The sequence below is a fragment of the Sapajus apella genome, unplaced genomic scaffold (assembly GCF_009761245.1).
Source record: "Sapajus apella isolate SASKATOON/1434 unplaced genomic scaffold, GSC_monkey_1.0 scaffold69, whole genome shotgun sequence".
Taxonomy (NCBI): domain Eukaryota; kingdom Metazoa; phylum Chordata; class Mammalia; order Primates; family Cebidae; genus Sapajus; species Sapajus apella.
The window spans coordinates 2,931,170-2,954,174 of NW_022437009.1; the positions used below are offsets into that span (position 1 = coordinate 2,931,170).

At 45.7% G+C, this 23,005-nt stretch overlaps 1 protein-coding gene across 2 annotated transcripts in view; it reads left to right on the forward strand.

The window, feature by feature from the left end:
• The first annotated feature begins 4,287 nt into the window (after positions 1-4,287).
• Positions 4,288-23,005, forward strand: part of VTCN1 (V-set domain containing T cell activation inhibitor 1) — a 62,384-nt gene continuing 43,666 nt past the window's right edge. The window contains exon 1 of one of the 2 annotated variants that reach the window (XM_032249609.1): positions 4,288-4,439. In XM_032249609.1, the coding sequence (XP_032105500.1) occupies positions 4,408-4,439 (32 nt within the window). In that variant the 5' untranslated portion in view covers positions 4,288-4,407. The remainder of the gene's footprint in view (positions 4,440-23,005) is intronic. The other variant, XM_032249608.1, reaches the window with a different exon arrangement.

The window sequence follows — 23,005 nt, forward strand, 5'->3', positions numbered from 1 at the left end:
CTATTAAGGTGTGTCTAGTGAAGGAGACAGACAATTCAATGGTTCTGATTTAGGAACACAGAAAGTGGCACCAAGTTCACGTGGGAGCCCGGAGCATGTCACCTGCCAGATGGTGGTTGTTGGGAAATGTTCCCATAAATTTTATACAAAACAAGAAGAAGGCAGGAGTGGATTCCAGGTAGAAAGAGCAACACGTCTAAAGGCAGGATGGCATGGGAGAGCACACTGGCATTTCAGCGCAATCCTCTAAGGCAGCTCAGCATGGCCAGTCCACAGAGTGCGAAGAGGGGATGTGAGGAAAGAATCTGGAGAGGTAGGCAGAGGCCAGACCGCAGGCTCTGGAGAAGCATTGGTCATTTCAGGCAGACAAGTGGCCTCATCAGATTTGCATTGTATTTATTTATTTATTTATTTATTTTGTTCTTGAGAAGGAGCCTTGCTCCATCACCCAGGCTGGAGTGCAGTGGCACAATCTCAGCTCACTGCAACCTCCGCCTCCTAGATTCAAGTGATTCTTCTGCCTCAGCTTCCTGAGTAACTGGGGTGAGTGCCACCATGCCTGGCTAATTTTTTGTGCTTTTAGTAGAGGTGGAGTTTTACCATGTTAGCCAGGCTGGGCTCAAACTCCTGACCTCGTGATCCGTCCACCTCGGCCTCCCAAAGTGCTGGGATTACAGGAGTGAGCTACCACGCTGGCCAGATTTGCATTTTAGAAAGATCACCCTAGTGGAAGTGGGTGGATCAGCACAGGTAGAGGCAGACTAGGAGAAGGACACTATTTAATAATTTAATTCAAATTGGAAATGATGAGGGAGGAAACTGGGGGCAATTGTATTGAGGATAGAGAAAAGGGATGGACTTAGGAAGCACAGAGGAGTTTTACAGGCTGAATTATGTCTCTCCCCAAAATTCATAGTCCTAACCTCCCGTATTTGGTGATAAGGCCTCTAAAGAAGTAATTAAGTTAAAACGAGGTGATTAGGGTGGGCCCGAATCAAATATGACTGGTATTCTTCTATGAAGATGAGAAGAGGGCTGGATGCAGTGGCTTACACTTATAATCCATACACTTTGGGAGGCCAAGGCAGGAGGATCACTTGAGGTCAGGAGTTCAAGACCAGCCTGGCCAATGTGGTGAAACCCTGTCTTTACTAAAAATACAGAAAATCAGCTGGGTGTGGTGGCAGGCACCTGTAATCCCCTCTACTTGGGAGGCTGAGGCGGGAGAGTTTCTTGAACCCAGAAGGTGGAGGTTGCAGTGAGCCGAGATTGCGCCATTGCACTCCAGCCTAGGTGACAGAGGAAGATTCTGTGTCACGAAAAAAAAAAGAAGAAGCGATCAGGACACACACACAGAGAGAAGGCCAAGTGAAGATGCAGGGAGAAGACACCGTCTACAAGCCAAGCAGCTCTGCTGGCACCTTGATCTCAGCTGTGCAGCCTCCAGAATTGTGAGAAAATCCATTTCTACTGTTTCAACCAACCAGTCTCTGGTACTTCTTTATGACAGCCCTAGCAGACTAAGGCAAGGAGGAGGAATCAGGGGTGTAGGGAGAGGGGCAGGGGGAATAAAGGGTGACTTCGAGGTTTCAACTATGCAGCCTAGTATGGGATGCTGTTGTGTTCCAAGAGGGGTGACCTAGGAGGAGGAGCTGGGTCAGAGATGGAAGATGGTGCCTTCTAGTCAGCCGAGTGTGGATGTCCACTAAGCAGCTGGGTGTGTGGGGTTAGGGTTTGGTCAAGGGGTGGGAGCTGTGGATACAGATGTTGTGATCTCCAGAGAGAGGAGCAGTTGAAACAGAGCAGGGGATGAGGGCTCCCAGGGCACACGTGTGCTACAAGAAGAGAAGGCAGAGGACAGGACCATAGGGACCCCATCCCTTACGGGAGAGGTGAAGGAAAAGGGCCTGGGCACAAGACAGCGAGGGGCACTAGTGAGAGACTCAGAGAACAGTGTCTGGGGAGCCAAGAGGGGCCCTCACATGCTGGAGAGTTCACTGTTTCCAAGACTCTCTCTTCACACATGCACACACATGCAAACACACACACGTACGCGCGTGTGCATGCACATACACATGCGCACACGTGCGTGCGCACACACACACACACACACACGTTTGGCCTGTTGTTTTGGAATGATTTCCCTCTTTATTTTGTGTGTGATACTCTTCAGGTTTGGGAGTTAGAACCAGAGTACTGGCCGTTTGCTTCTCCAGAGGCAGCAAAATGCTTTTCAGCTCCACATCCCTGCCAGTTAATGCCTGCCCCGTAACAGGTGGCCGTTTCGGCTGCTTTTCCCTCTCACCCGGAAGTGTCTCTGCTGAGCTGTCTTGATTTTCCCTCCAGGGTCACCCTTAGCCATCCCTTTGGTGACGACGCATGGCTAGAAGAGAGAAACTCCATGCTCTGCTTCAGGGAGTGTGACGTGGGGCTACTTTTTTTTTTCAAGATAGAGTATTGCTCTGTTGCTCGGCGTGGAGAGCAGTGACATGATCATGGCTCCCTGCAGCTTCCACTTCCCGGGCTCAAGTGATCCTCCCATCCCAGCCTCCTGAGCAGCTGGGATTCTATGTCCAGCTGATTTTGTGTTTATCTCTTACCAGAAAGATTCTTTTTTTTAGCTTTGTAGAGACGAAGTCTCACTATGCTGCTTAGATTAGTTTCAAACTACTAGGCTCAAGAATTCTTCCTACGGGCTAGGCTCAGTGGCTCACGCCTGTAATCTCAGTACTTTGGAAAGCTGAGGCAGGCGGATCACCTGAGGTCAGGAGTTTGAGACCAGCCTGGCCAATATGGAGAAACCTTGTCTCTACTAAAAATACAAAAATTAGCCAGGTGTGGTGGCACACACCTGTAATCCCAGCTACTCAGGAGGCTGAGGCAGGAGAATCACCTGAACCAGGGCGACAGAGGTTGCAGTCAGCTAAGATTGTACCACTGCACTCCAGCCTACATGACAAAGTGAGACTCTGTCTCAAAAAAAAAAAAAAAAAAGAAAAAAGAAGAAAAAAAGAATTCCTTCTACCATGGCTTCCCAAAATACTGGGATCATAGGCTTGAGCCACAGTGCCCAGCTGGGGCTGCCTTTGGTTGGAATTACAGAAACCACTGCTCCCTCTGTCCTCAGCTTCCCCAGATGCGGGAAGGATCCTCTCAGCACCGGCACTGCGTAGATTCCAGGGCATCGCCCTTTACTTACCCTGGGGAAGGGAAGGCACACAGACCCCTCCCGTTTATTTCTCACTGCAACCCGGTGAGACACACCTTGAAGAAAAGCAAAGTGATATTCTCAAAGTCACATGATTAATCAGGAATCCAGGATTTGAACGTGGCTCTTTGACTCTAAAGTCTTTCCACTGTGACTTTGCCCTCTCCTGCTGCCTTCTTTCCATCCCTCAGTTCTCCCTTCCTGCTCCAGCTCCACTCCATGGCTGCTCCACCTGCTCATACGCCAACCGAAGGCCTGGAGCACCTCCACTGCCAACGAGCAGGAAGCCCAGCAGCCAGTCATGAAACTTTCCCATCCGAGGTACCCCTGGGGGCTGAAGGAAACAATAGGGAGAGAGAACATGCACGATTTAGGCTTTAATGAGCGTCTTGCCTAGCTGGCAATCTGCTGGGTGAAATGTTGGCTATTTTTGCTGACCCATTCACCTTGGACAGCAATGGCTTCTGGGTGGGATCTCCAGAGAGAGGGGCAGTTGAAGCAGAGCACATTCAGTGTCTTTTTGAAGTCTCAAAAAAACTGCAAGGTGGGAAGGGCTGGCTCTCCCCGTCCCACTGAAATGAAACTGGAAGAGAATTGCACATCCAGCTGGGCATCTCAGAAGACCTAGGCAGGTTCAGTCTTGAGTGACAAACTCAGTGGTCTTGTCACTTCAGCTCATGGCTTTCCTGAGGTTTCCCAGCATGAGTCTCCTCCACGAGAGACCTGACCAGTGGTGACCCAGCCTCTGTCTGAGCATCAGCTGCCATCAGGAATGGGGACTCCTGGGCTCCAGGCTCCTAGCCTAGCCTGACACTTTGAGCTGTTCCAGTCCTTCTGATTTTGAGATGAAATCTCCCTCCCTTCCACAGTCAGGAGAAAAGCCGTGCTGAATACAAGCCCTGAAGCAAGGGCCTGGGAAGCCTTTGCTCCTCACCCTCTCGCCAAGTCAAGGCTCAGAAAGGCGACTCTGGGCCCCTGGCTTGGCTGGCTGGTTGCAGTAGGCAGCCACTGTGTCTGCAAGGAATTCTGCACAGCCACACCGTTTCCTCATACCTGAGCCGTCCACAGCTGCACGTACCACTCCCGGCCTGAACACACTATTTAAGGCCAGCACACGGGAGCTGGCTGTGACTCATCGAGGAGGGCAGCAGCAGCTCCACGCAGCCAGGACCCAGACACGCCGGAAACCTTCCCCAGCCATGGCTTCTCTGGGGCAGATCCTCTTCTGGAGGTAGCGTACTCCTCTCTCTCTCCTTACGGGTGAAGGGAAGAGCAGGGAGGTCTTTTGTGGGTGCTGAACACTGCGGGGCTGTCCCATAGGACCCCACCTATAATTTTATCTGATCCAGCATTGGGCCAGCAGGAGAATGGCCCGACAAGAGCCTAACTGGACTTGACTTAACATCTCACCTCAGCTGCTCAGGGCACTTGTTCAGGGTTAGGGAGGTTTTTGGCCAGTGGCCTGCCATGGACAGCTAGCACTTGCTGGGCAGCTTGGACTAAGGGGAGTGTGTGCCAGGCTGGGCACTCCCCTGAGATGTCAAGGCTGCGAGCACCATGGGGGCACTGAGCAGGCCGGCATGGGCTGCGTGGTGGGATGGCAGGAAATCCATGACTACCACGGTGGCAGGGGGTGCAGGAGGACCCTCTGTACAGCGCCCAGGGTGAAGGAGGAGAATGTGCTTTGGTTCTTCTCTGTGGGTGTGATTTCTTGCTACTCCTGAGCAATTCACACCAACATCCCTCCCCAGACCCCACCCAGCTCAAGGATGGGGTCCCTAGTTTTCTTGGAGCTCCTTGGAGAAGAGACCTTGCTCTTGCTGAACTCCCCAGAGAGGAAGCAGGAAGCAAGTCCCCTCCCCTACCTTTGCTTCTCTCCTGAGCTACATTCCGGTTGCCTCTTTTCCCCTCAGAACAGCATTTACCATCCCGGAAGGAAGAGATAGCACGTGCAGGGCTTTCTTGAAATGTTACGTTCAATGTCAGTCACAACTCCGGACAGCGTTTAGGGAGGCCGGTACTTGTTGGTTCTAGAGGTTGTTTGAAGGACCACCAGTCCTCCTATTTCTGTTTCTTTTCCCACAAAAGGAAGAAGAGAGGGAAGGAGAGAGGAAAGGAATCCTCAGTTCAACAGTGAAAAATTTGTGAAGAGACTTAGAGAATAATGTTCCTTCCCAGAGGCGGCCTAGAAAATTCTTTTCCTTGAAACAAAATGTTAGTTCCCCCCACTTGACTCACATTTATCTGAATTCACCTGCCGCGTAGCAGGGGTGGGGGCTCTGCGGGGCTGCCAGGGGCGCTGCAGTCGCACTCCTCCTCCCGACCCTGTGCCTGGCGAGGGCACTGCGCTCCAGGAGAAGCAGTGGGTAGCAGGGGTCTTCCCTCTAGATCCTTCTGCCCTGAGAGGACCTAAGAAACACCTGTGTCAGAGGAGCCGGCATTGTGCAAGCGCCTCTTTCCCTGCCTTGCACTAAACGCCTTAGAACCGTGTGTCCACCACTGCCTTGTGAAGGCTCATTGTCACCTCAGAGATGTTAAGTGCAGGTGAATGTGCAGCTGTGCGTGAGGGGATCTTGCTCTGAAATCCCAAGCTGTCTCCCCCTGCCGCCCTTGCTCCTGCTCCTGCCAGTCCCAGCTCCCCATGCAACCCATTCCCCCAGCCTGATCCCAAGGACACGAAACGTTCCTCATGCAACAAGTGGCTCCGTTGTTGGAGGTCAGACGGGATGTGTGGGCTCTCTCATAATGCACTGCAACCAGCCTGACTGGTTTTGCTGGAGGATTAGCAGGAGGTGGGTGTTCAAAATTCAGATCCCTCATCTTTCAGAAACCCATTGGAATCAACAGAGGATCCTCTTCTTGGCCCCTGCATGCCTCATTAGTATTCACGCTCTGCAGTTTCAGAAGCAGTGACTGTCCATGAGGGTGGCATGGACCTCCATGTCCATGTGCAAGGGGCCTCCAGGAAGAGGGTCGATGAGCAGCTTCAGCGGGGAGCAGGATCCTGAAAGCTAGTCTCAGGGGTGCAGGTGGAGCCTGCCCCGGGGAACTCTTGGCCCTCTTCCTTTGCAATAATGGCTTTACTTCATAAAATACACCTCCCCTGGAGGTGATCATGACTGTGGTGATGCAGGAATGCTCATGAAAGGCACTGCTGTCCTCTGCAGACCTGGTGAGGTATTCTCCTAAGTATAAATAATTGCCAGAGAGCTGACTTCCTTCAGATCTCACTCTGAGCATGCGTGCTGCTCAGGGATGGAATGCTGATGTGCAGTTTCCATCGTGCCTGGCCTCCGTGCACACTTAGAAGCTGTGTGTGTTCCCCAGTCCCCATCATGGCTGTCAAGAGCAGCAGCATTTGCTCACGGAACATTTGCCGAGTGCCTGCTACAAGGACAAGGGTAGACAATCCTTGCTCTGAGGGATTAAGTTCCAGTCAACAATATTAACTGAGCACTTACTATGTCCTGAATATTGCACTAGACAATGGGGCAAAGGTGACTAAGATGCTGTCAAGATCATAACCTAATAGGGGAGAAGGACTCCCCAATAACAACTCTAACGTGCCGCCCATACGTCCTGAGACAATGAACACAGGTTGCAAGGGGAGCACTTCCCTCACCCAAGGCTCTGGGACGGTTTGTGAGCCAGAGGATGGGAGGGCTGTGTCTCGTATAATGAGTTTGTATGACCCACATGAAGAAAGGTGGAAGAGGCCGTCCAGGTAGGGGAAACAGAATTAAATCAAATACAACACAACTCATGAATGAGCATGGTGTGTGGGAAAGCTGCACACTACTCTATATCATCATGACTTGAAGTTTGAGACAGGGAATTCTGGGAGATGAGGCCGAGAGGTCACACCAGGTCACATTGGGCCTTCCTCACTAGACTCAGAACGGGGGTTTGTGGTGATGAGGAGCCCTTACAGGCTCTGAAGCAGGGCAGCCTTGGTGGTTTTCATCTCAGGTGGGCAGCAAGCCTGGAGGCCAGAAGAAGAGCTGGGAAACAGTTGTGGACAGAGTATGCAGAATGATAGGGACCTGGCGGAGATGAGCATGACAGTAAAGAACCATGGGAGGAAAATGGATTCAGGAACCACTGGACTTAAAACTGGTGACATTTGATCAATGATTGGAGGGGCAGGTAGGATGCTGCAGAATAAGAGTAGATGAGCCAAAGGGCAGATCCTAGAATGACTTCCATGTTTCTGGATAGGGGGCAGTGACTTGGGGACAAGGAAGAGAGAGGGGAGCTGGTTAGTGTGTTGAACTTGGATCCCCCTAGGACCTTCAGATGGGGATGCTCCCCGGCAGCAGAAGGCATGAGGCTAAAACTTGGAGAGATCAGGGCTGGGGTTAGACATCTGAGTGTCAACAGCTCAAGGGCAAGGAATAGTCATAGGGGGAGGCTTCTAAGGAGAGCATATGGAGGCAGAGAAGCAAGGGTCCAGGATGGAGAACTGAAGAACACCAACATTCAAGATTGGGCAGAGGAAGAGGGGCGTCAAGGAAAGAGCTGAGAATAAATGGTAAGAAAGCTAGCAAGAGGCCAGGAGAGAGATTAATGGATGTCAGCAGAATGGAGTTTCATGGAACACACAGAGCTGGTGATCCATAACCTTTGGCTCTGTTGCATCTGAAATCACTAGTGACAATGGGATTCATAAGAGCATGTCACAGGAAGGAAGCTACTGAGAAGGAAGGAGCAGGGATCTTTCTACCAGAAGAAGATGGATGAAGTAGAGAATGAGGGAGCCTAGAACCAGGAGGCTCAGGGAGCCTGCTTTGGAATTTTGGTTTTCCATTTCTCCTAAGTTTGCAAGCTGGTGCCTGGCTCAGACATCTCAGACTTTGATGTTGTATAAAACAGTGCCTGGCAATACCACGGAAGCTTGCCTGGTAAGGAAACCTTGCTTGAGCCTGGGTGAGGAGATCTCATCACAGGCCATATTGGCATCCAACTTTCAGCTTTCCTGAGCCTATAAAATCTGAGCCTTCAGAACCTTCTGAGTCCATCCTGTGAACAGGACAGGAATCTACAAAATGAGATAAATTGTGCATTGGAAGAGAGACTTAAATAGGTGGCACCTGTGTTCCTGCCCCCATCGGGGGTAGATTATTTTCTGAGTGTTTTACTTGTCTGCCATCTCCACCTGTTGCCATGCTACTCATTTCTTTCAATATTCGGCTCAAATGCCACCTCCACTTTAAAGTCTCACAGGATCTTTCTAGCGGCCGTCAATTTCCCCTCTTATGTTCACAGTCAGCCATGTTGAGTAGCTGTTCCTGGTGCCTATCTGTTTCCCTCACCAGTGTTAGCGGCTTGAGGGTTGGGGCTCTGCCTTGCTCATGGTTGTAGGGAGGCAATGCAGCACTATTGCTATGCATCCGGATTCAAAGCCTTGTGCCACCATGAACATTTATCCTCTAAGAGCTTCAATTGCCCTATTTATGAAATGGGGCAGATAATAGTACCTAACTCCTAGGGCTGTATGAATGACATGTGATAATCATGTTCTGGACACATCCTAGGAGCTTCATAAATGTTAGCGATTGCTATACTTATTGCTTGCAACTGTCTCCACAATCCGTGGTACATGGTTGGCTCTCCATAAAAATTTGATAACTTCAATGTCATGACTCCACTGGCACTTCTGACACTGAAAGAGATGTTGCAGTGAGGGTATACTTTGGATTAATCGCCCCAGGGTATCTCTTCAATTCAGCTAGCTCTAACAGAACTCTAAAGAATACTCAGAGTTCTCCAGATTCTATTCTACAAAAAAAAATAATAATAATAAATCCCACCACACCTTTTATTGTCGTGAGTCTGAGACACAATCCTTTTCTAAACAGGAGGATGCTAGGATTTAAACTTCTTATTAAATGTCTGACTCTTTTAATGCCAGTATAGAGCATTAAAAATTGGTGAAGAGCTTCAGGGTGGGCGAGTTGTGTCTGGGAGGTCCTTGTGTGCATAAGCTCAGCACCGAGATCTCTGACGAGGCACTGCTGACACCAAGAACAACCACCTCAGGGGACAACTGGAGCAGTGCAACTGTGACCAAGCACGTAGTAATGATTAATTAGCTACACTGTCTCAGTCCTCCTTATCCTAATTATCTCCACTTCATAGATGCAAATGCTGAGGCAAGTTACCTTGCTCAATGTCTCCTAGCCAGCCAATGGCAGCAACCAACATGTTACTACTTAGTCCTCCACAGTGACTTTTATTGAAAAATTACCTTTCTAGTCAGCCATGCTTATTCTCTTGCTACTTAAGCAGAACCCCTCATCACTGGCAAAAACCCACTTCCTCGGCGACTGTTGGGCAGAATAATTCTTAGGTGGCCGAGGTGGGAGCTGTTCCCAGAATTGGCTGGAGCCTGCCGATTGCAGGTCTGTGTTGCTTCAGGCAGCTGCTCTAGATGAATGAGTGCAGGAGTAAGGAGTGATTAAAACTCAGTAAGAATTACATGCTGGCCTGGCACGGTGGCTCACAACCGTAATATCAGCGTTTTGGGAGGCCGAGGCAGGCGGATCACAGGAGTTTGGAAGTTCGAGACAAACCTAAGCAACATGGTGAAACCCCATTTCTACGAAAATCAACAAGGTGTGGTGATACATACCTGTAGTCTCAGCCACTCGGGACTGAGGTGGGAGAATTGCTTGAGCCGGTGAGGTAAGCTGCAGTGAACCATCATTAGTGCTACTGTACTCCAGTCTGCTGGGTGATAGAGTGAGACCTGCTCTCTCTCTCTCTCTCTCTCTATATATATATATGTATATATATATATATATATATGTATGTGTGTGTGTGTGTGTATACATATATGTGTATGTATATGTGTGTGTGTGTATATATGTGTGTATACATATATACACACACATATATACACACACACACATGTATACATATATACACACATACACACACATATGTGCATATATGTATACATACACATGCGTATATGAGAATTTTCATTTTAATAGTTCCCGGATGATGTGGATGCTGCTGATTGGAAGACCATACTTTGAACATTGAATTTGGACGGGGAAGGCCTTAGGGTTCATCGTACACATATATATGTATACATATACACATATATACACACATACATATGCTATACTCATTGCTTGCAACTCCCTCTACAATCCATGGTACATGGTTGGCTCGCCATAAAAATTTGTTAATTTCAATTTCATGACGCTCTGAAAGCATATATGTACACACACACATGTATACGTGTGTGTGTGTGTGTATATATATGCTCTCAGAGCTTAAAAATTCAGAAAGTCAGTACGCTTCATTTTATGAATGGGATAATCAGTATAAAGTATGCGGCTTGTCCAAGGGTCATGCACTCAGAAATGGTAGAACAGGGTTTTTTCAGTGATCCTATATTACTCAGAAACCCTAGCTAAAATTGTGTTGGACCCCAGCAGACTGCACTTTACCTAAGCACCAACAATCCACAAATCAGAGAGACCAAGACTTCATACATACTTTTGCCATATGAAAGGGTGGAAATAACAAGGATATTGGAGTTCGTCTGATCTGTGGATGTATTCTAGCTCTCTGCTTCCTCGCTGGGTGACCTCAAGGAAGTTACTTAACCTCTCTGTGTCTTCATTACCTCATCAGTAAATTGGGCATTAACAATAGTGGCACCCAGGTCACAGGGCTGTCATAAAGACTGAGTGAGTTAATACAAGTAAAGAGCTCATAGCAGCGTCTTGTATATGGTTAGCGCTTGAGGTGTTAATCACTCTCAAATTATTCCCTCCGATGTTTTTGCAGAAAGACAGAGACTTGGAGGGAGGGAGAGGAATGACAAGTCCACCAATAGCAGCTGGGCTTAAGCGCATTTTGTGTCTGAAATCTTTTGAGATTTCAATGGATTCAGATATGCTCTTTCTTGTCCTTGTTCTGTGAGGTGTGGGGAAATCCTCTGCCACCTGAGGTGGTGAACTAGATGAACGCTAAGGCCTTCCCCATCCAAATTCAATGTTCAAAGTATGGTCTTCCAACCAGCAGCATCCACATCATCTGGGAACTGTTAGAAATGAAAATTCTCATTGCCCCCGTCCTGCAAAGAATCAGAAACCCTGAGGGCAGGGCCAGGCAATCTGTGGTGTAACAAGCCCTCCGGGTGACTCTCAGGCACATCCAAGTTCAAGAAGCACTGTATTAGCAGCCTCTCTGTGTCCCTGATTGCTCCAGAAAAGCGGGAGGATTTAATCCAGATAGATATAAATTTCACCTGGGGTCATTTATCATTCCACATTCTTCTTTAAGAAATGCACTCAAGAGCCACAGATGGGTCTTGATGAAAACAAAGGAAAGCCACGAAGTTTCTACAGGTAAGAAACGCAGGCTGTGTTTCTCTCTGTGAGTGCGTTTCGCGATCCCAAACCATCTTCCTGCAGTGCTTCAGATTTCCTATCTCATCGCTTCAGATGTGTTCCTGCTGCTGCCAGCACAGCGGTCATGGGAGAGAGGGCAGGCAGTTTTTCCTTTTTCTTTCTCTGCAATTTAAAATGAAAAATTTCATAGATAAAAACCACGAAAGATTTGAGAGACAGAGAGTGCATCCATAAAACGTAGGAATTGTCTCCTGTAGCTTCCTGTCTCGTCTCCTCATTGTGTTTTTTTGGCACTTCAACCCCCAGAACGGCCGTTTCACACCTCTCTTCCCTCTTCAATCCTCTTGCAACCCTTATCCCTTCCCTCCACCCCAGCCTCAGATGATTATCTCGCTCTGCCTTCCACTGAGAAAACAGAAACCAGCAGACAGGCACTCCTTCATCTTTTCACATCCCAAAGTACCTGCTACACTCATCGGTGCCCTTTTTCCCTGCCTCCCCTCCTGGTGCCAGAGGATTTGCTAGCTCCTATGAAAGGTCAGCCCCTCTGTGGTCTGGATCGATCTCATCTCCCAGCTCACGAACACCTCCTCCAGCCAACATCATCAATCTCTCCTCTGCACCTCTGTTATTCCCATCAGCATGCAACCGTGTATCAGGATTTTCTATTTTAGAAGAAAACCCCCTCTCAGCCCCGCAACCTCCCCAGCTACCCACCCCATCTCTCTTTTATTCCTTTTAGCATTAGTTGCTAGTGTCGCCTGGAGTGAGCGCTCACCCTGGTTTCTTGGCGTTGTGGAAGGAGAATGAGGGATAGAGGTTTCAAGCACAAACTGGAGCCAGGTTGCCTGGGTCCATCCAACTCTGCCGCTTTCTAACCATGTGACCTTGGGCAATTTAGTTCTCCTCTCTGTGCCTGGATTCCTCATCTGTAAAATGGGGATAATATTAGAATCTACATCAGTGTTGTAGGAATTACACGAGGAATTAGAATCTACAAGATCGTTGTAGGAATTACATGAGCTAAGGCATAAAGCACTTAGCAACATATTCTTATTCTCTCTTCAACTTTCTCTAGATGAATTTTGTCCGCAGGATTCCAAGATACTGTTCCTGTCAGTGCCTCTAATCACCTCCACATTGCTGAGTCTGTTTACACCTCTGTTCTTATCTTGTCTCCACTTCAGCATTCAACACAGATGTCCCCAACACCTCCTTGAAACACTTTCTTCTCTTGGTTTCCATGACACTACACTCCCCTGATTTGCTGCTCTCCCCCTCACTCCTGACATCGGGCCAGCTGGTCTCTCAGTCTTCATTTCTCTATACCCGGTTGCGGGTGGCAGCTTTTCTCCTCTGCTGCCCTCACAACTCAGAGCCACCAGGCTCTGCAGTCAGGTACAAGGACATACCTTTCACCCATTCCCTATCTTTGACGATTGACCCTACCTTTTGCCAAAAGACCTAGGTGTTCAGGAACAGAATATAACAGTATGGGAACAACCATCCTTTAAAGTGGTTGGCAGATGCTTCATAAAGTCTCACGAGGCATGATAGGGTAAGTCATGTAATAGCAAGTACTGTGTGGGAGGGAATTTCTTTTCACATCCAGAGGAGCCCCTGCCATAAGCCCTTAAAGCCTGAGATAAGGTTCCCAAACAGGTCCTGGTGGAAGGCCCTGAGGCGGGAGAGAGTTGGATGACGAATTACTCAAGGCAAGAAGCTGAGATTTGATTTCACTTCTGCTCATCCAATAAACCCGCCTTCCAGCCTCTTCCTTCTTTCTTCCATTTTTTGAAAAGGAACCAAGTATTAACGATTCTCTTTGCAGACAAAAGAGAAGCAGCCAGATTTGATGGCAATGTCACTGTGTCATTTTATTGGCCTTAGGCCAGAGGATCTTTGTCTAATGACCTTAATATAGGGTCATGGCAATTTAGCAAAACAAGCCAAGTTTTTAAGCTTGCCCCTCCCCCCATCCCCAGTGGTCACCTTCACCTTGGGGGCAGCTCTGTGGGTGCTTCCCCATAGAGGGGCTATATCTCTTGGGTACTTACTTATGCCGTCTCCTTCAGAAGGACAGTATGCAAGGAATATTAGGGACAGGCTTGCAAACTGCTGCTGGCTCAGGACCCAGGAAAAAGGCTGCATTTGGGGGTGGGATGTGTGCAGGGAAAGGGGGAGATTAGGATTCCAGAATATCCCCTACATGGAGGGATTCCCCCACAGAGCCCTGGGAAGAAGCCTAATCCTGAGTTACTGTGTCTTTCTGGTAAGTGGCCCCATGATGCCGCTGCACTAGGAGTCCCTCCCGCAGGCCAGGCTTTGTCTAAAGGCCTGGCAGAGGAATTCCCTTGGGCAATGACAATCTCATTCTCCACCAAGAGGCTGCTGAGGGGCTTCTGGGACAGTAACCTAAGCAAGACCAGGAAGATATTTTCCTGCGGACACAGCTTTATAATGGGAGCTAGTTCCCTAAGTTAACCCACAGGAGTGGATTCGATGCTGTAGTTGTGCATTTATGGTAGGATTATTTTTCTACTCTTTTCCTTTCCCATTCTAAATGTATAGAATTGTCTGGGCAGGATGGTTTACACCTATAATCCAAGCACTTTGGGAGGCCAAGGTGGTCAGATCACTTCAGCCCAGTAATTCAAGGTCAGCCTAGGCAACATGGAGAAACCTTGTCTCTACCTCCTGTATCCCAGCAAACAAAAACAAATAAACACCAAAAATTAGCCTGGCGTAGGAGCTGGGATTATGCCTGTAGTTCCAGCTACTCAGAAGGCTGACATGGGAGGATTGGTTGACTCCAGGAGATGGAGGTTGCAGTGGGCTGAGATTGCACCACTGCACTCCAGCCTGGGTGACAAAGTGAGATCCTGCCTCTAAATAAATAATAAATAAATAAATAAATAAATGTGCAGAATGTCTAAAACATTGGAATCCAACAGATTTTGGGGGCCTTGCTGAAAAAGCTAATTATCATTTGTAAATGGTGTTGCTGTAAGATCCTGTACAGCAATACAAATAACCAACTTAAACACAAACTTTGGAAAAGAGCCTCCCTATATTGTCCAGCCTTGTCTCAAAAGCTCTGGGGCTCAAGCAGTCCTCCCACTTCAGCCTCCCAAGGTACTGGAATTATAGAAATGAGCCGCCATGACTGGCCCATTGTTCTATCCCCACAAATGACTGTTTTCTCTTTTGTTTTTGCCCTTTTCAAGCCCAACTGTGAATGGTTTTTACATAGTTGTTAATACAATGTGTGTGCTTTTATGCTTCTGCTTTTTCCGTGAAAACTTTTTGCATTAAAACAAAATTTTAAAGCAATTTTACTGTTAAAAGAATCCTTGTGGCCTGGCGCGGTGGCTCACGCCTGTAATCCCACCACTTTGGGAGGCCGGGGAGGGCGGATCACAAAGACAGGAGTTTAAGACCAGCCTGCCCAACGTGGCAAAACCCCATCTCTACTAAAACTACAAAAAATTAGCCAGGTGTGGTAGCAGGCACCTGTAATCTCAGCCACTAGGGAGGCTGAGACAGGAGAATCGCTTGAACCCAGGAGGCAGAGGTTGCAGTGAGTCAAGATCACACCACTGCACTCCAGCCTAGGCAACAAGAGCAAAACTCCATCTAAAAAAAAAAAAAAAGAAGAATTCTTGCTTAATACTGCAGCAGTTATAACTCTGTAGAGTAGTATGCATTTCTACACTTTTATTAGGTTAGGATATGCTATAATAAGCCAGCCTTCTTGGAAACCCAGCCCCAAGGCTCAGTGGGATTCCCCCATCTGCCTTGTGAAGGTCCTTCCAACCCATTCATTATCCAGTTGAATGTGAGCATCAACAAGTTCCAAGCAACATGCATGATTCTGTTAGCAGTCTTTGTGTTTAAGTGCCTTAGACAGTGATTCTCACAGTGAGTTTTGAGAACACCCATACTGCCACCAAATGTTCTTCAGAAGAGTTCTATAGTTAAGCAAATTTGGAAGTGCTGAATAATATTAGGTTGGACCATATGGTATTGCCCATGTTGAATTGTTTTTGACCTATTAAAATGATAGTTTCAGGCCGGGTGCTGTGGCTCACGCCTGTAATCACAGCACTTTGAGGGGCCGAGGTGGGGGGGATTGCTTGAGGTCAGAAGTTCAAGACCAGCCTGCCCAACATGGCAAAATACTGTCTCTACTAAAAATTCAAAAACTAGCTGGGCATGGTGGTGGGCACCTGTAATCCCAGCTACTCAGGAGGCTGAGGCAGGAGAATTGCCTGAGCCCTGCAGGCAGAAGTTGCAATGAGCAGAGATCACGCCATTGCACTACAGCCTGGGTGACAGAGCAAGACTCCATCTCAAAAAATAAAGAAAAAGAAAAATGGTCATTTCAAAGGATTTGACCTAATATATATTTCTCTAGGGCATCATTATGCATATTAGCATATTAAAGCCTTTAAAAGATCCTACAGACTTAAAAAAATTGTTTAATTGTGATTCACCCAAATTATGAAAATGTAATCCCTTTAAAAATAATACTTGTTCATATACATCAGGACACCTTCAAGAAAGTAGGCACTGGGGTAGTTACAAAAGAATAGGAACCATGAGGAGACCAAAGCACATGAATGAGGGACCCCAGGAGCAGCATCCGGGGCCTTCTCCCACCTTCCAAACTGGACGTAGATGCCCAGGAACCAAGGGCAGGCTCTTATTTTTACTTCCCAGGAATGCCGTCCCATCTGTGATATCCAAAGTCATCCTATTTTTCAGGCTTTCCCCTTCTACAGTAATGCTTTCTTGATTCACCTTCCCCCACATTGGCCTTTTTTGTAACTAACCTCTGCTCTTTCCTCTCTCATAAAAGTGTAGGGAGGATTCATGAGGTGATATTAATAGGTCACTTCTTATTTCTCCAAGGACAGATACTAAACAAACATGGGTACTGTTTTGACTGTCGTCTCATTGTTATAATTTTAATTACTTTCTCTTTTGAGATGTTATTCTCATCTTCGTTTATAGGCGTTCATTTGCTTACAGCTACGAGGTGGGTTACACCAATGTGGGTGTGGGAGGAGATGCACTGTGCCGCCCGTGCCGCTATAGAGAACGTGGATGCTGAAGGCACACGTAGCCAGAATGTGAATTAGATTTTCTGCAGCCACTGGAGCCAAACGTCCAAGACAGGGAGTAGAAATGTTGGATGGGGGTAAAATCAGAATACAGTGAAACAATGGCTGGCCAGGACTAAACCCCCAGTGCTTCTACTTTTTTTTTCTTTTTTTACTCCACTGTCCCACTATCTGGAATTCTTCCCATAAGAGATCCTCTAACAGGCTTGTCTGTCATTCACATATGACACAAGCCTTTAATAGGGCTGTCATTCACATGCTATTAGTATGACCAATTCTCTAGAGAGTGAGTAGGCATTTTGATATCACCGTGCAGATCTGATCTGGTCATCTAGCAGTTGTTAGACGTGTGTAGAAATAGTTGTGATACTTCAGGGAAGTGGAAGATGACAGTTGAAAGGTAGGGTGGGGCTTCCCTATGAGAGCACATGTTAATTTAATTAAAGTGGTTAACTGTAGCTGGGTAAGGTTGAAGTGACATTAAATGGAGCCCTGACAGTTTTGTACCCTTGCAGTAGAAGGCAGTGCCCAGAGTGAGTGTACCTACAGAAGAAATTCTTGGACTCTCAGGGGCGTTGCTACAAACACCCAGTTACTAGGAGGCATAAGAACATGCCTATTACTTTCTCATAATGTAAATGGAAGTACAGCCCTTGACTTAGATTCACTGAAAAAGCAAACACTAGGAAACCTTGAACAAGCCAGGCCATCTTTTAGATCCTTACATATCATTTTGTTACCGGTGGAGGGTGTAAATATGTTACTGGTGGAGCGTGTCCAGGTTCTTGGTGTCTTGAACAAAGAGTTGGACAAAACACACAAACAAGGCAAAGAAAGAATAAGGCAACAAAAGTAGAGATTTATTGAAAATAAAAGTATGCTTCACAGGGTGGGAGCAGGCCAAGCATAGGGGCGCAGTGCTTACAGAATTTTCAGAGGCTTAAATACTCTCTAGAGGTTTCCATTGGTTACTTGGTGCACACCCTATATAAATGAAGAGGATGAAGTAAAGTTTCAAAGTCATTTACTCAGTGAACCCCCTATGTAAATGGAGAGGATATTTCCTATTATAGCTGAAGTGTTTCCATTTGATTTAGTTCTAGAAAGTCGGCATGAATGGGCCCTATGTTCCCTGCCTCCAGACCCTATTCTGCCTCACATTTGTCTACTGTAAAAATCAAAACATCCTTATAATAATACATCCTGAGTTCTCTGAGAGAAATGAGAAAGGGGAGGGGGTGTGGACATTGTTACTTCTCTTTAAGCGAATGATAAATCTCTTTTCTCATATTTCTACATTGATATTTTCTAGTAGACAAATTACTAGATCAATAAAATGCTTGACTTTTATGGGCTTAGCAAATAAGTACTTATAGTTTCACTAATACTGACCCCAGAATATTGTACTTATCTTAATAAACATGCTGTCTAAAAGTCAATGATGATTTTCCGAGGCATAAAGCATGTGAACTGCAAGAGAATCTTTTTAATATGAGTAGAGGCTCCTGCTGGCTTCAAAATTTTCTACCTTTAAGGCAAATAAAATTGTAAAGAAGTGAGTTGCTAGATGGTGGCTTTTATTAGCATTCCCCAAAGGTGTCAAACTGCGAAGGAAGATTTCTGTTTATCAGAAAATTCTAGAGGCTCCAGGTGCTGCTCACTTGGGCTCTCTGGAACTGAGGCTGCTCTCTAATCATTGCCTGGGGTAGCTTGTGAGCCATGTATCGACTTATGAAAAACATGCTTGCTCACTTAAACTAAGAAAAACAAGTTAACTATAATTTCTAGCACATATTCACTTTGGTACTAATCTTTCTGTGAGAGCTCTTCTGAAAATGCAAACCACTGACCCAGGAAAGTATTTAAGTTATCAGCTTTATAGGAACATTAAATGGAGAGATGCCTGTTTGCACAACATCTAAAAGAGTTAGATTGTGCTTTAAAAAAAAAAACAACAGAATGAGAAAAAAATTTTGCAACCTACCTATCTGACAAAGGGCTAATATCCAGAATCTACAGAGAACTAAAACAGATTTACAAGAAACAAACAAACAAACCCATTCAAAAGTGGGTGAAGGAGATGAACAGACACTTTTCAAAAGAAGACATATATGAGGCCAACAAACATATGAAAAAAATGAAAAAAAAAATCACTGGTCATTAGAGAAATGCAAATCAAAACCACATTGAGATACTACCTCATGCCAGTTAGAATGGTGATCATTAAAAAATCTGGAGACAACAGATGCTGGAGAGGATGTGGAGAAATAGGAATACTTTTACACTGTTGGTGGGAGTGTAAATTAGCTCAGCCATTGTGAAGACAGTGTGGCGATTCCTCAAGGATCTAGAAATAGAAATTCCATTTGACCCAGCAATCCCATTACTGGGTATATATCCAAAGGATTGTAAATCGTCCTATTATAAAGACACATGCATATGTATGGTCATTTCAGCACTGTTTACAATAGCAAAGACCTGGAACCAAACCATATGCCCATCAATGATAGACTGGATAAGGAAAATGTGTCACATATACACCATGGAATACTATGCAGCCATAAAAAATGATGAGTTTGTGTCCTTTGTAAGGACTTGGATGGAAACTATTATTCTCAGCAAACTGTCACAAGAACAGAAAACCAAACACCACATGTTCTCACTCATAGGCGGATGTTGAACAATGAGAACATATGGACACAAGGAAGGGAGCATCACACACTGGGGTCTGTTGGTGGGGACTAGGGGAGGGACAGCAGTGGGTAGAGAGGTTGGGGAGGGATAATACGGGGAGAAATGCCAGATATAGGTGACTGGGGGATGGAGGCAGCAAACCACATTGCCATGTATGTACCTATGCAACAATCCTGCATGTTCTGCACATGTACCCCAGAACCTAACATGCAATAAAAAAAAAAAATATATATATATATATAAATGGTGTAGTATTTGCATATAACTTATATACATCCCCCATATACTTTAAATCATCTCTAGATTACTTAAAATACCTAATACAATGTAAATGCTATATAAATAGTTATGCTGTATTGTTATTCTTATTTCCATTACTTGTTATTGCTATATTGTTATATTGTTTTCTTCCTAATATATTAATTGGAAGATACATATTTGGTTGAATCCACAAATGTAGAACCCATGAATACTAATGGCTAGCTGTGCTTACTATTTCATTTTGTTAATTGTTTTTTGAGCAGTTTGTAGTTTTTTCTTTCTGTTTTACTGTCTTCCTTTGTGATTTGATTACTTTTTGTAGTGTTATTGATTTATTTCTCTTTATCTTTTGTTTGTATGCTAGAATTTTTATTTTAATTACTCTGAGGCTTACTTAAAACATCTTAAAACAGTCTATTTTAAGCTAACAACTTAACTTCAATTGGACATGAAACTACAGTTTTACCCCCAACACACACATCTTATGATATTAATGTCACGCTTTACATTTTCAATAGTGTCTACCCATTAAAAATTATAGAAATAGTTATATTTAATATGGCTGTCCTTTAACTTTCAAACTACAGTTTGATGTGATTTTTGTACCACAGTTACAGAATGAGTATTCTCAGTTTGACTATATATTTACTTTTGCCAGTGAATTTTATACTTTTATATGCTTTCATATTGTTTCTTAGCATCCTTTAATTTCAACTTGAGAAACTTTCTTTAGCATTTCTCATAAGGCAGGTGCAGTAGTAATGAAATCCCTCGGCCTTTGTTTGTCTGGGAATGTCTTCATCTGTCCTTCATTTCTGAAGAACAGTTTTGCTAGGTTTACTATTTTGGGTTGACAGTTGTTTTCTTCCAGCACTTTGAATATATCAATCCATTTCTTTCTGCCTGTAAGGTTTCTGCTGAAAAATCCACTAATAACTTCATAAAGTTTCCCTTATATGTGACAAGCCTCTTTTTTCTTGCTGATTCCAAAATTCTGTCTTTGTCTTTGGATAATTTTATTATAATGTATCTTGGAGTAATCTTCTTTGGGGATCCTGCTTGGGATCTTTTGAGCTCTGTAAATTTGTATGTCTATATATATCCTAATATTTGGGAAGTTTTCAGAAGTTTTGCATCTCCCTCCCCTCGCCCACCCAACCAGGATCTTGCTTCGTTGCCCAGGCTGGAGTACAGGAGTGCAGTGACATGATCATAGCTCTCTACAGCCTCAAACTCCTGAGCTTAAGAGATCCTTCTGCCTCAGCCTCTCAAGTAGCTAGGACTACAGGTGTTTGTCACCATGCCCAGCTTATTTTTCATTTTTTATAGAAATGGAGTCTGGCTGGCTGGCTATGTAGCCCAGGCTGGTCTCAAACTCCTGACTTAAGGCAATCCTCCCACCTTGGCCTCCCAAAGTGCTGAGATTACAGGCATGAGCCACCACACCTGGCCTATTACATCTTAAAATAGTATGTCTTCCCCTTTCTCTCTTGCTTCTTCTTCTAAGACTCCCATAATGGATATATTTGATCACCTGATGGTGGCCCAAAGGTCTCATGTGCTTTCTTTACTATTTTTCATTCTTTTTCTTTTTGTCAATTGCAAATGACCTGTGTTTAAGTTTGTTGATTTTTTTTTCTTGCATGATCAAGTCTGCTGTTGAAGCTCTCTATCAAATGTTTCTGTTCTGTCATTGTATTCTTCAGCTCCAACATTTCTATTTAGTTCTTCTTTATGGTTTTTATTTTTTTATTAAACTCTTCTTTTTGTTCATTGTTTTACTTATTTTGTTTAATTGTCTGTCTGTGTTCTCTTGTATCTCACTGAGTTTTTTTAAGATGATTATTTTAAATTTTTGTCAGGCAGTTACTAGATTTTCATATTTTGGATTGGTTGCTGAAGTTTTACAAGTTTCTTTGGTGTTGTAATGTTTGCCTGATTCTTCTTAATCTGTGTAGCCTTGTGCTGGTGTTTATGTATTGCAAGGAGCAAATATCCGTCTTAGACTTTATGGATTGGTTTTGGCTGGTAAGGACATTTGCCTCTCTGTTCCCTGAGCTGATGGTATTGCCTCCAGGATTGTAGTTAAGCAGGGTTGGAGTCAAGTTACATAACTCTTCCTGGGTCTGCAGTGGGGGTCCGCTGTTGGTGGGCCCATTACCAGTGGCTTGGGTAGGTATGGATCCTATCTGGAGGAGTCCTAGATTTTGGTTAGTAGGGCTGATACTGAGGCAAAGGTCTGCTTCAGGGACTGCAGTTAGGTCTGCAGACAGTGGGCTTGTTATCAGGTGCGTGTATGGCTATGGCTCCTGCCAAGTCTCTGGAAGGAAACCTGCTGGGTTAGTAAGCAGGCAGCATTGGCTCTGGTCTGTGGCTAAGAGGGGCTGAAACCAAGTCAGAGTTCCTTCAGCATCCACAGTTGAGACCAAGGTTTTCAGGCCTACCTCTGCAGATCTGGATGGGCATGTCTCCTGCCAGGTTCTTGGGTGGTTAGGACCACCAAGGGAGGCCAGAGCCTGAGAAGTGCTGAAGGTAGGTCTTAGGGCTGCTTCAGAATCCTCAGTTGGACCAAGATTGTCAGGTTTGTCTCCATGGGCACAGACAGCTGCGTCTCCCAACAGGTCGAGTGAACAGGACTGCTCCAGGAGCACAGTAGAGAAGGACTCACACTGGGTCATAGGCTGCTTTGTGGTTCACAGATGGGACCAAGATCAATGGCCTGTTACCTGAGGTGCTAGTGTCTGTGACTCCTCTTGGGCTCCTCGTCTGATGTTGCTGGTGGCAGGACCAAGACCAAATGGAGTTGTAGCTGAATCCACAGAGGATGAGGCTGTTTCTGAATCTGTAGCTTGTGGTGGGTGAGTCTGCCACCAAGGCACAAGCCTGCCTCCTTGGTCTTGGGCTTCACTGGGGTTTTGCAACCTCCTACTTGGATTCCAAGCTCCCACAAGGGCCCTTGTATCCACCAGTGGTTGCCAAATTATCACTGCTGTGGGGGATATGAGTGAGAGTCTCCTATCCCGCCATTTTACTGATGTCCCTCTTCTTAGCTGCCTTCCTCTTAATTTACCCCCCAACTGTACTCCCAGTAAGGCCACGAATCCACTCATTTACCCAGCTATCAATAACCAATGAGTTACATATTATGCTAAATATTTTAATCAGGAACAAAAGCAAATAAATAACTTCCTTGTTCTAACGTTTCACTTTGTTATCAAACTAAAGACGAGAGTTATTTGGGTGTGAAGGAAGACCGCTTCTGCCGGGCCTCAGACTGAGTAAAACAGGTCATTCTTCCTCTTACTCCTGATGCTGACTTTTACTAAGTCTCCCTTCCATGGAACGAC